Source organism: Diadema setosum, chromosome 12 (genome assembly GCF_964275005.1).
Source record: "Diadema setosum chromosome 12, eeDiaSeto1, whole genome shotgun sequence".
Lineage (NCBI taxonomy): Eukaryota > Metazoa > Echinodermata > Echinoidea > Diadematoida > Diadematidae > Diadema > Diadema setosum.
The window spans coordinates 27,461,092-27,473,852 of NC_092696.1; the positions used below are offsets into that span (position 1 = coordinate 27,461,092).

The following is a 12,761-nucleotide window of genomic DNA, read 5'->3' on the forward strand; positions in this document are numbered from 1 at the left end:
TTTGAATTAATATTACTTACAATGTAGGCCCCTACTGCCATTGTAGAGTATGGTCTAGACTGTATAGTGAGGTGCCCGCACCTTGTCAGGGGCCCGAATACCGTCACCCCGCTTAAAATTGTTTTGAGCGTACTAAACAAAAATTCATGCCCGGGACTGTGTTCGGTACGCTTGAAACTTGGCAAGGCTACCACAACCAAGCAAATTGTGGTGAAAACCGAACAGTTTTTCGCGAAAATCTGACATTTTAATAGGGTATAGGAATACATGTTATAAGTCACTGGCACGCATCTTTCACGTACGTATCTATGGGAACATCACGGTTTTCCCCACTTACATCTTTTCCGTGCTAAGTCTATGCAGGGAGGTGTAAGAAAAGGAGAGACAACTCCTGCTCTCCTTTGAAGGATGCGCGGCACCGCCGAAAAGTTATGCGCTTAACTACAGGTGGAAATCAGGTGCTTTGACAAAAGAGAGCATCAATAATCGGGACTAGCGCTCTCACATCTAGAATACTTGCCCCTACTGCATTTCGCTCTCTCTCTTTCAATGTGATGGCAACAATGAATTTGTGTACCTTGAATTGGAGCAGCGAACCAAAATGCAGTGTAAAACTGACAATTTTAACAGCAAATAGTTTAAAAGCACGCTGGAGCACGCTTTAGCGAAGTACTTTATTTGAAAGATCAAAATATCCCAGATTAAAGGATAAAGAACTAACATGCGGAAATGTGCGCATTATAGAAAAATATTAGGTTTTTAAGAGGGCCTAATTTTCATTTCGTTTCGATTTGCGCATTACGAAGAAACTAGAAATACATGTTCATAATATTGAATTCTTTCCTAAACTCTTCTAAATCAATTCGAGTATTTCATTTAAAATTTTACGAGGGAATAAAGCTTGTAATTCAACGAAAGGTGAAATGCGTTCCTCGTCTCCGAACTTCGCCTTGCAACTAGAGCGGTGCAGAGCATGACTTCAAAGCGTATAGTGGAATGATAGACATCCCATTGTAACGCTTTGAAACCAAACATGTGTTTGCATGAATTACGAACGAGTTGTCTCTCCTTTTCTTACACCTCCCTGGTCTATGGGAGCGCTGGTGACGAGTTACAGGCCCCTTCCTTTGCGCACAACTATTCCGCATCGTTAGCATTTGACGACGATAGCTGCAAATTTTTGTTATCGATCAGTGAACTTGTGATTCCATAATTGGAATTTTCAGCATTTTTCCTGTATGTGAGTTGGATTTCAGAGAATTTCAGTGGCGAAATGTGATTCAAATATGCGCAAACATTAACTATGACGAGGTGCGGGTCACTCAAGTATAATGTCTAAAAAAAAAGAAAGAAAAGAAAAAGGCTGAGATACATGTAGCATGAGCATTGAGACTTTATAAGAAAGCATCCATCAACCCTGACCGAGCAAGGGACTTGCTGCCCATCAAGTTGGACCACCACTAACCAGGAGAGGAGACTCCAGTTTGCTAGGGTGGATTCAGAGTCAGACGGGAGAATCTCCAGATCAGAAGGGGCTTGGAGTTCGGAGTGTCTGATTCTTTAGTAATTCGTGTACAATTGGCTTTCATGCATTCATTTTGTAAGGACATGGTCTTCAACATTATTTCCCCTGTGCTGTATCTAGAGAATTTATCTTCTCAATTTTCTTCCATTTTAAGATGGTGCTGATGTGCCCGAGGAAAGGACCGACAATGACACATTGGCTACTCCTCCAGCAGAGCCAGAGACTGACATACCCGAGGAAATAATTGAAGACGACGTAGAGGAAATTATGGAAGATGACGTAGAGGAAATTATAGAAGATGACGTAGAGGAAATTATTGAAGATGACGTAGAGGAAATTATTGAAGATAACACATCGGCTACTCCACCAGCAAACACTGACGTGCCCGAGGAAAGCACTGAAGGTGACACTCCACCAGCTGAGAGTGCCATTAAGCTTCCTGAGCTACACTATAGCAAAGACGTCTCAACGGTCGGGCCACCTCCAAAGAATTGGCAGTGGGTGCTAGTACCAGTTCTTCGTCCTTGTGATCCAAAGAAAGGTTGGATACCATGTTTGAAATGCGTGAAACAATCTAGGGGTACATGCAAGCACTTTCTGTTATAATAAACCCCAGCCCCATAGTAAGATTTTCATTTCCCAAATCATGATGTAGCTATCCTATTGGTTGATCATCACAACATGTATGCAGATAGGACAGAAGTTATTTGTTGTTTGAAGGTTTGCATGGTGAAGTAAATGAGGGAGAAAGATTTGTGGTGACACCATGTGTATGTAGTCCTTAATCGAATCATTGTTTGGCAGAAGAGCCTAGAAAGAGGAGAATTGAAGAGGGAAGCAACATATGGGGGTTGTGAGGAGGGAAAAAAGTGAAGAGTAGGGACAGTAATGGGCTAGAAGTTGAAGTTGCACTCTCTCTCCCTTCTCTCAACATAGTCTCATCTCTCTTTGACTTGCCTTTCCTTCGCGAGATTATTCATCCTTTCTTCATTGATTCCGCATTCCATAGTCCACATTGTTCGCTGACTGTGTTCTTCTCTTGGTTTCATGAATCTTCACTTCTCTCTCCTATCTCCATGATTTTCCAACATTCAATTTCTCCCTCTTCCTCTTCCCTTCTATTTCATCTTCCTCTTAACGATGTCCAAACATCTTACTTGATTCTCACTCTATTCTTCCTTACCACTCTCTCTGTTCCTTTCTCTACCATCTCCACTAGTGCAACTTCAACTTCTAGCCCATTACTGTCCCCCACTCTTCACTTTTTTCCCTCCTTACAACCTCCATACGTCGCTTCCCTCTTCAACTCTCTTCTTTCTAGGCTCTTCTGCCAAACAACGATCTGGTTAAGGACTCCTTGTATACTGTATACACATGGTTTCACTGCAAATCTTTCTCCCTCAGGACAGAAGTGTCATTACACACTGTTACTGTCAGCCGCGCAATTTTATAAAATGGGTAGTGAAGAATCCTGCGATCCTGCAATTTCATTGTCCTGTACTGTTTCACCTTGTTTTCTTTCCCTAAATATGTACACCTGCTACCTGAATGTAATTTGCATCTTGCACACATGTTTGCACCTTGAGCATATGTAATGGAATCAGTTTCTGAGCAGTACAATTTCAAATGATTATAATAATGATAATAATAATAATGATAATGATAATGATGGTAGTAATAATAATGATAATGATAATATTAATAATAATGACGATTGTAATTATTTTTATTATTATTATCATTATTATCATTATTATACTGATATCATTGCTATCATCAATATTCAAATTTTTGGTGTTATTTTCTTCTAAAAAAATCAAGAGTTACATATACAACTGTATACTATTTGAGGGAGGGGGAGGGGGAAAAACCTTATTTAGGCACAGAATCTGTACCTTTTTTGTCCATCCGTATTTGCAATGTTGTTTCTGTACTACCTGGTAAGTACTACATGTACTATTCATTGAATTTTCTTCTTTGTATGATAAAGCTACACCGCCCCAGAGAAGTGTCGAAGGCCACACAAGGACAAAGGGCCAGAAGAAGAAGAGTCAGATTCAAGGTCCTGTTCCTCATGCTCCAGTCTCAGGTGAGATACTGTAAACGTCATAAATTTTCGCGATTGGGGAATTCCCGACTATTTCGCGAGTGGTTAGATTCGCAGTTGTGGAATCTTGTTCTGAACGGAGAAATGTACAGGCGTACATCACATTCACATCGGGATCAGAGTCAATATTTTCACGTGTCTTAAATTCCGCGAATTGCACCTGACTTGACAAATTCACAAAAGTGAAAACCTCATGAAATATTTGACATATACAGTATTCTACAACAGGAAATTTTAGGATGCCTGAAACTTTTGCAAATTTTGCAAGGAGCCAAGACTTGCGATAGTAAAAAGCACGCAAATGCTCTTCTCTACTCATTGCATTAAATGCCACTTGGCAACTTGCGACCATCAAAACCAACAAAAACTTGCCATACATGGATTTTTAGTAAAGGGCAGATTCTGAAAGAGCAGACTATATATTCAAGCTGTAAAATGTTTAGGTAGCTCAATTTAAATGGAGTCTCCTAACATATCTTAATATTGGCAAAAAAGCACACACTCTGGAAAAGTGTGAACCGAGAAAAGAGGCCCTGAAGTTACAGGGTCTATTCAAGTGCTTAATTTCACCAAACTGTGCTAGCTGTGCGATGAATGGGACAAAAAACAGGATGTAAACCACTGGAGCTGTAACAATGAAGAGATACATGTAATCAGATTAAGGTGAAATTAATCTGGTCATGATTAGTGCCAACTTTCAAAGCATTAGCATTATCCCTTATATAGGAAAAAAGTTTTACTAGACTTGGAAGTGAAGAGTGTGCAAAGGGTTGTTAGGAAATGAAGAGGGGCCTCTAAAGACATACTGTACCTGATCTCATTACTCGAAAAACTGCTTAAAATGCACTTTCCCATGATCCCAAAGTAAAGAATAATGTAGAAGAAGGGTAGCTCTTCCACAAACTATGAAAATCCCAATATTGACTTTGTTGACCAGTTTCACCTTTTTTGAGTACTCGCGTGAAATCAAGGGGTGTGACTTTTTGTTCGTTTTGTGATGTATGGTCTCATGTATAGTTGCATTCTGTTTTACTCCATTTTTGTCAAGCCCACCTGAGGTGTGGGGAGACTAAGGGATCGCCTGTGGCGTCTGTCCGTCCGTCGTCCGTCCGTCAGCCGTCCGTCCGTCGTCTGTCCGTAACGCTACAAAAACTTGAATAACTCTCTACTGAGGATTTCAATTTCAATCAAACTTGGAGGGAAGAGTATAAATACAAAGTTACACATTGTATCAAATATTAAGGGCACCTCAAGGTCAAAGGGCACAGGCAGAGGTCAATGAACTTTAGGGCCCAATGTTAAGTTTTTAGGGCACGTTTCGTTTATGGCTTGTAACTTTTGATGTATCTGTCTGTATGTGACCAAACTTAGATGGTAGATGTCCTTGGGAAGTTGAAGGTTACCTTAAGGTCAAAGGTCACAGACAGGGGTCAACGAAATTTTAGGGCCCAATGTTAAGTTTTTATGGTGCATTTTGATTATGGCTCATAACTTTTGATCCCTTTGTCCGTTTGTGACCAAACTTGGATGGTAGATGTCACTTGGGAGGTGAAGGTCATGACAAGGTCAAAGGTCACAGAAAGGGGTCAACAAATTTTTAGGGCCCATTGTTAAGTTTTTATGGCGTGTTTCGACTATGGCTCTGAACTTTTGATTGCTTTGTACGTTTGTGACCAAACTTGGATGGTAAATGTCCCTTGGGAAGTTGAAGGTCACCACAAGGTCAAAGGTCATAGGTGGGTCAATGAACTTCTGGGAGTTAGAAAAGTATCAAGATTTCTTGTACGCGAATGGGCGAGACACAATTTGGTACTTGCCTTGTATTATATCATATCATATTATTTTCTTTATGCTACCTGGTACTCTATATATTGAATTTTCTTATGTTTAAGATAAAGATAAAGCACCCCAGGAGAAGACCACTGATGACTCAGCCACAACGCCATCCACAGAGCAACAGAAAGGGCTTCCAAAGCAAGGCCCTCTTCCTCCTGCCACAGTCGCAGGTTAGATACTGCAAGACCAAAAATTTTAGCATGCATGAAACCTTTGCGAATTTCACAAGGAGCCAGGTTTTGTGAAAGTTAATAGCACAGAATAGCTTAGTTGTCTACTCAATACATTGAATACCAGTGACAGTTTGTGAAAGTTTTATGTCTCAAAAAGATAAGTTATCATGTAAAGTTGTTGTAAACGTGGAATGAACAAAATAGATAAATTTGAAACACTCCACATCCACACTATGATATACAAGATTGCAACTTGAGATTTGTTGTCAGTGTCAATGTTAAATTTAGATTAATTCATTTTGGAAATAAAATATCCAAGATATTGTTCTATCAAGTTGAACACTATTAAAAAGCAAAATCATCGAGAGTCAAAATTTAGTTATCTATTTCACTGTTTTTCAGCTTTTGTTTTGTTTTTTCTCTTTTCGAAATTGTCTCTGACCAATTTTTCACCATACATAGCAAAGAAATAATCATTCAAAATGATAAATAGTAAAAATTATGAGGTTTCTATGACTTTAATAACAGCACACATTTTTTTCAAAGAAATTGTATGCAAAATCACAAAATTGTGCCCATTTTGGGGTGACATTTGTTACAGAAACAGTCCATGCGGATGTTGCAAATTTGGTCTCAAAAGTTTGCGCGAGACTTAAAGAAAAAGGAGATCTAGAAGACTCAGGACAAGGCCTCATGCTGCACAAATACAATGTATTGCAGGAAATGTCAAGGGGGGGGGGGGCAGATTCCACCCCTCCCTCTCCCCTCATGGACCTTTTAGGCTTAATCATGTAAAGAAATAGTCCACTAAAGCAGAAATCATGTAAAAAATAGCCCATTAACCCTAATCATCATACCATATGATTTATAACCTTAGACGTATCAGGAAATATTTTGATGAGAACAGTATGAAAATGATTGTCCAAGTATGTATTGTTAGTAAATTGGATTATTGTAATGGGTTATTATATGGACTCCCTGATTCTCAAGTTGGGCACCTGCAGCAAGTCCAAAACTCCTGTGCAAGGCTTATTTGTAACAAACCTAGATTTTCAAGGATTACTCCTCTTCTGAAAGATTTACACTGGCTTCCGATTCGTAAACGAATATTGTTTAAGATCTTGTTGATTGTGTATAAGTCACTTATCGGTCAAGCCCCCAGTTACATATCCGAATTATTAGTGTTTAAATCTCATCGACATACTCATAATTTAGTTCTAAGGACACTCTTCTTTTACAGATTCCAACATGTAAAACAAAAGTAACATTGGGAGACAGAGCATTTGCCTTTGCAGCTCCCAAAACTTTGCAATGATCTACCATTAGAAGTCCGGAAATCCCCAACAGTAGCAGTCTTTAAATCACGACTCAAAACACACCGTTTCATTAAATGTTCGTTATTATCAAGCACATCAGAAGCTTTTGCAGCGCAGAAGAACATATGTCTATAGGTTTTGCGCTTTATAAATTGATACATTATTATTATTATTATTATTATAACTAGGCCGGGGGGCCTCCGAGGCCCCCCCCCCAACGTTCCGCGCGATATATCGCAATCGCAAAAAGCTTTCGCCTCGACGTTTCATGACTTTTTTCTTTTGAGTCTCCTGCATCTTTTGACACCAAATTTGCGACACTCGGGCGCGCGGTTCCAAAGTTACGCTTAAATATGTACATGTATGTCAGACCAAAAATTGCTCGAAAACGTGAACTCGTGTACAATTTCAATGCAAACTGTGCTTACAGGCAAATTTCATAAAAGCATGATTATTTTGGTGTTTTATTGATTAAAATCAATGAATAACATATTTTATTGTTCGGAGCGAAAATTTTTTTTCATCGAAAAAACAAAGGAAAACATACAAACTCAAAAAAACAAAGAAATACATAAGAAATTCAAAAAACAATAAAATACTTAAGAATCTTTTTCTGATATCACAGTCTTTTTTATTACATGTGATAAGGACACTATTTAAGGATATTTACACAAAAAATTTGCCTGTTTTTAGCTTTATTTTGTGATTTATACCAGATTGTCTGATTTCATGCATCATTATGCATGATTTAGCATAATTTAGCAAAAATGATAATTTTTTTGAAAAGTTAACTTCAAGGTATTTTAGATTACATCATAGGCAATATGTGTGCCAATTTTCATCGCGATCGCGCGATCGACGGTTGAGATTGGGGGGGGGGGTGGGCCTGGGAGGCCCCCTTCCCCGGCTCTATCAACTACAACACCTAAATAGCCTGGCCTAGTTAGGGTTAAAGCAGAGCGCACTGTATTTAAAAGCAATCAAAAATATTTCCTAATCAAGATGTAGTACTGTATACGCTATAATTTTCGCGTACATAAATTTTCGCGAATTGTCGCTGTCACACATTTTCGCGAGTGGTTAAATTCGCAATTGGGGGACCAGAGAAAATATGAAGTGGCGAAGAAAGTGTGAATTTTCAACTTACTAGCAAATAAGAATGATACTAGTTATACACTGCATGAAAAAAACTTACCAAACTCTGCAAACTAGTAAGTTAGAATTCAACATTTTTGAAGTGGTTAAGTCCATCGCGCTAGATTTCTGACGAATGGTCCCCTTGCGATAATGGATTGGCTCTCTACAGTATTCGTAAGTAGACGTGGAAGAGCGTAAACAAGCTTAGCCAGTATGGTCTGTTCGGTAAGCCGTGACATGGTATACTAGTACTGAAATGTTCGTATCATCAAAGCAAGGGATTCATTTTGGAAGGTAATATTTTTCGCGTGTTGTTAATTTCGCGAATAGCTCTCGACTCGCGAAATTCGCGAAAATAAAACCCCCGCGAAATATATAGCGTATACAGTATTCAATGGTAACTAGCTATTATTTTCGCGCAACAAAAAAGAACATAGGCTGCAATTTGCAAGTTTCCTGTCTCAAAATTTGAAGCCAAGCGACCCGAGATGTAGTAAAAGTGGAAATCAATGATGATTCAAATTTGGGGTTTCATTTTTTTAAGTTTCAGAAGTTATACTTGTGGGAGGATGGGAGGGGACACCTTATTTGGACAGATAATCGGATCATAACTTTTACATTTACCTTGTTTTTTTATACGAGTGCATCTTTGTCCATTTTCCCTAAGCGCTGTAACTTGAATTTTCTTTCTTTTGAAGGTGGTGATAAAGCGCCCCAGGAGAAGAACAAAGGTGCCTCATCTTCTACTGCAGCCACAGCGCAAAAGAAGAAATACCTGCTTGTGGGTCCTCTGCCTCATGGCCCTGACCAAGGTTAGATACTCTAATGCCCAGCTTGCATGAAAGTTATGAATAAATGAATAAATAAATAAATAAATGAATTAATAAATGAATGAATGAATGAATAAATGAATGATTAAAAAGATAGATAGATAAATGAATAAATAAGTAAATAGTTAAGTAAATAAGTGAATTAATAAATTAAAAATAAATAGATAAATAGATAAATAAATAAATAAATGATAAATCGAAAGATAGATAATAAATCAAAAGATCTGGAAAATTATGCCAGTACCCATTTAGTAGATGAATTGCCTGAAACTGTCTGATGTTTTCTTTGTGGTTTTATGCCTCACTGTTTTTATTGTTTATATATACAGTGTTGAATATATAATTGGATAAGTTTAAAAACATTGGAGGTCAACAAAGGAATATCAGAATTATTTCTGTGACCCACAAGTCTCTTGGTAAAGTCTTTATATTAAAGAGGCTTTCAAATTAACATAATTTGAAATAGATGTAAATTAACATGCATTGATCTATCTTGCGTAATTTAGAAAGTTATTGACATGAAAGTAATATTACTGTACTTTTCATTTAATAATAGACCATTACATGTATGGAATCTTCAGTTGCTAAAATGTTAATGTAATTGCTATGGAGAGAGTTGTGCCCACCCTGGGCAGGCACACTTGTGCAAGACATTGTGATGTTTAATGGTTATTGAAATGATGAGCATAAGAGGGCTTTTTCATGTACCCCCCCCCCCCCCCCAGTGAACCGGAGACAGAGACATCTACTTAGCCATAATCCACTTGAGAAGCCTCTTCAATTCAATTCAGTTCATACATTTATTCAGTAATAAAAATCGTTTCGATATAAGATGTTTACAAAATGTGGCAGGTACAGTTCTGAGAAAGCCAGAGGCTTGTTAAAATAGAATGTACCCTCAAAAACAAATCATGCACATATTGCGATTCAAACATTAAAATATCAAATGATAAAATGAGCACAGAGAGAATGAAACTTATTTGAACAAGCACGAAATTAAAATTAACAGAAATTACCAATAACATCAAGGAAACATGGAGAGAATAAAACATACTAAGACAGAGGACAAAACAAACAACATCACATGAAGCAAAGCAAACAAAACAGAACGAGGTATAGAATGAGACTACAAAAATACGTGGAAACAGTACGAGAAGACATTCCCGATTGCAGCTCATGTAAAATACTTAATAAAAAAATGTAATTCAAATTTCCTATTTTGACTAAAATGAGGAGAAGGCAAGAGCATATCAAAATTTTTTCTTGAAATTGTTCAGAGGCAGCTTTTTAAGATTTTCTGGAATTCCGGAGTTCCAAATATTAGATCCATGAAACCTTATCGACTGTTTTTGGGCACAAGTTGTTCCGAAACAGAATGGATAAATATTGAATTGATGCCATGTGTTTTTTGAGTTAATTTCATTACAACGTTTCAAATAATCCATTATCCATAATCCATTTCTATTTCACTACTATTTAATACTGAAATCCTACTTCAATCTCTGAAATTTTATCAGTATGAAATCTTGTATATTATAATGCTTTGTGTGACTCTTCATAAATAATGGTTTGATGAAATTCATCGTTGCTGTAAAGGAGTTTATGTAGCCAGTCTCAGAATGAAAGAGAAACCGAGTGCATACTTAATTGTTTTTATTTTGTTGTCACAAATTTCCAATGTTCACCACATTCGATTTGAAGTATTTCTGGATGTATCATATTTTTCATATCTAATCTGACTTGTATTTTCTTCTGTTTCAGGCAGTGATAGAGCTCGCCAGAAGAAACGTGTCTCATTCACAATTTCAGCCAGAGAGATACTGAAGCGTTACGACTCCCCAAATCTTCTTCCTCATGGTCCAGTCTCAGGTTGGATACTGTAAAACCCAAAATTTCAGCAAAAGTTTTGCCAAGATTTATGACTGAAAATAGCACGCAAAAGCTCTGGTCTACTCAATGCATTGAATGCCAGCGGCAATTTGCCAAAGTTGCATGCCTCGAAAGGATTGTCATCATTAATAGTTATTATAAACACTGCGCTTGATGGTAAAATAAACACATAAATAATACTTGAGTCTAGCAATGAAAGAAAAGCAGTATTAACAATATAGATAGCAAATAACAATGATCAAATCATAGTACAGTCAAACCTGTCTATAGCGGCCACCCAAGGGAAACAAAAAAGTGGCCGTTACAATTGTATATACAGGTGGCCGCTATAGACAGGTTTTCCAACTTTGTATGCATTGCCTACAAGTGCATATGTATCATCGTTCTATACATCTATAAGTAGCGGGTACGTACATTGTACATGTGCATGTATGCGTATACGTATGCACATGTGTGTTTTATGCATTGAACAATGCCGGTGTTCTTGATATAATTATTGTTGCACAGTAGCACGTGTACAGTCGTGGAGAAAGCTTGATACTTAATGAGCGATGAATGCAGCGATTGCGATCACTGAACGTTGCCAATGAATGACTGGCACGGCTACTAAAAGCAGAAAAACGCGCTGAATTATCAGCTCATTGGCCGCTTCTGACAGGTTAAAAGCTACTACGGGAAACAAAATTTGTGGCCGCTGGCCGCGTTAGACAGACAAGTATACACATTGTCTTTAAACAGGGCTTTTCTGTGGGGGGGGGGGGGGATTTTTTTTTAAGTATGAGAAGCAGTAGAAGGCTGGAACAATTCAAATTTTGAGTTTTTGTTCATCTTGTTTTATATTCATGAAAGAAAATAGCACACAATCACTCTGGAGTACTCAATGCTTTGAATGCCAGTGGCAATTTTGCGAAAGTTTCATGCCTCAAAATGATTGTTATCATTTAAAGTTTTTAGTATTATGATTAAGGAAAGAAAGAAAAGCATCATTAGCAATATACATTGTAAATGACAAATAACAATGAGCACGGTGTAGTATGCAGATGAAGCTAGCTGTTATGGTATTAAAGGCAGTAGAAGGATATTAATGATTCAAATTTTGGCTATATGTTCATCTTTGTTTTATATATCTCCATCACCCATTTTTCATAATTACTCTGAATTGTATTTTCTGTCTCGAAAGGTGGTGATAAAGTACCCCAGGGGACAACCAAACGCAAACCAACCCTCCCGACTATTCTCTCCCCAAAGCGACGGAAGCAGTCCGTCATGACACAACGTACTCTTCCGCGTGCTCCAGACACAGGTTGTAAAAACCAGAAATTTAAGTGTGCATCAGACTTATGTGAATTTCTGTGTTCTCAAATTCTCTCTGTAATTTGTTCCCTTGGCATTTGTGCTCATTTCCAATATTTAAAAACAATAAAATATCGTAATGTAACCCATGCATAATAAAATAATTTTAAAGAATATAAGATTATTGGCACTGATGAGACAAGGAATAATGTCAAGGATAGAAATAGAAATGATATTGCTCAATATGTACATTTTTATGGTGCAATAGTAACGAGCTGTGATAGAAGTAGAAAGAGGAGAAGGCTAAATTCTTCATGATACAAATATTGGGTTTCATTTAAAGGGATGACTAGTAATTAATCAGTGGAATCAGTGGGAATGCTGGGGGATGATTGTTCCAGTCCTTGTGGGATTCATTTAAGAGTACATTATATATTTATTATTGTGTGAAATTTATTTGCTTCAGAATGGTCTCATATTCAAGTAATGTGGAGTTTAATGTTTCCAGGTTTAATAGCATGCCTGTACAGTGATGGGTCACATTTATGTGAATGCGGAGCAACAGAAGACCTGTTTCTGTAACATAGGACGTTTTTGAATAAAAAAAAAAAACAATCCCAAAGCAGCAAAAATGATCTTCTGTTTGTGAAATTC

General features: G+C 37.5%; 1 protein-coding gene across 1 annotated transcript in view; it reads left to right on the forward strand.

The window, feature by feature from the left end:
* Window positions 1–1,792: 1,792 nt before the first annotated feature.
* The window catches only part of LOC140235838 (uncharacterized), a 17,203-nt gene continuing 6,234 nt past the window's right edge, over window positions 1,793–12,761 (forward strand). The window contains exons 1-6 of the mRNA XM_072315836.1: window positions 1,793–2,066; window positions 3,516–3,614; window positions 5,525–5,638; window positions 8,793–8,906; window positions 10,686–10,793; window positions 11,995–12,117. Of these exons, the coding sequence (XP_072171937.1) occupies window positions 1,793–2,066; window positions 3,516–3,614; window positions 5,525–5,638; window positions 8,793–8,906; window positions 10,686–10,793; window positions 11,995–12,117 (832 nt within the window). The remainder of the gene's footprint in view (window positions 2,067–3,515; window positions 3,615–5,524; window positions 5,639–8,792; window positions 8,907–10,685; window positions 10,794–11,994; window positions 12,118–12,761) is intronic.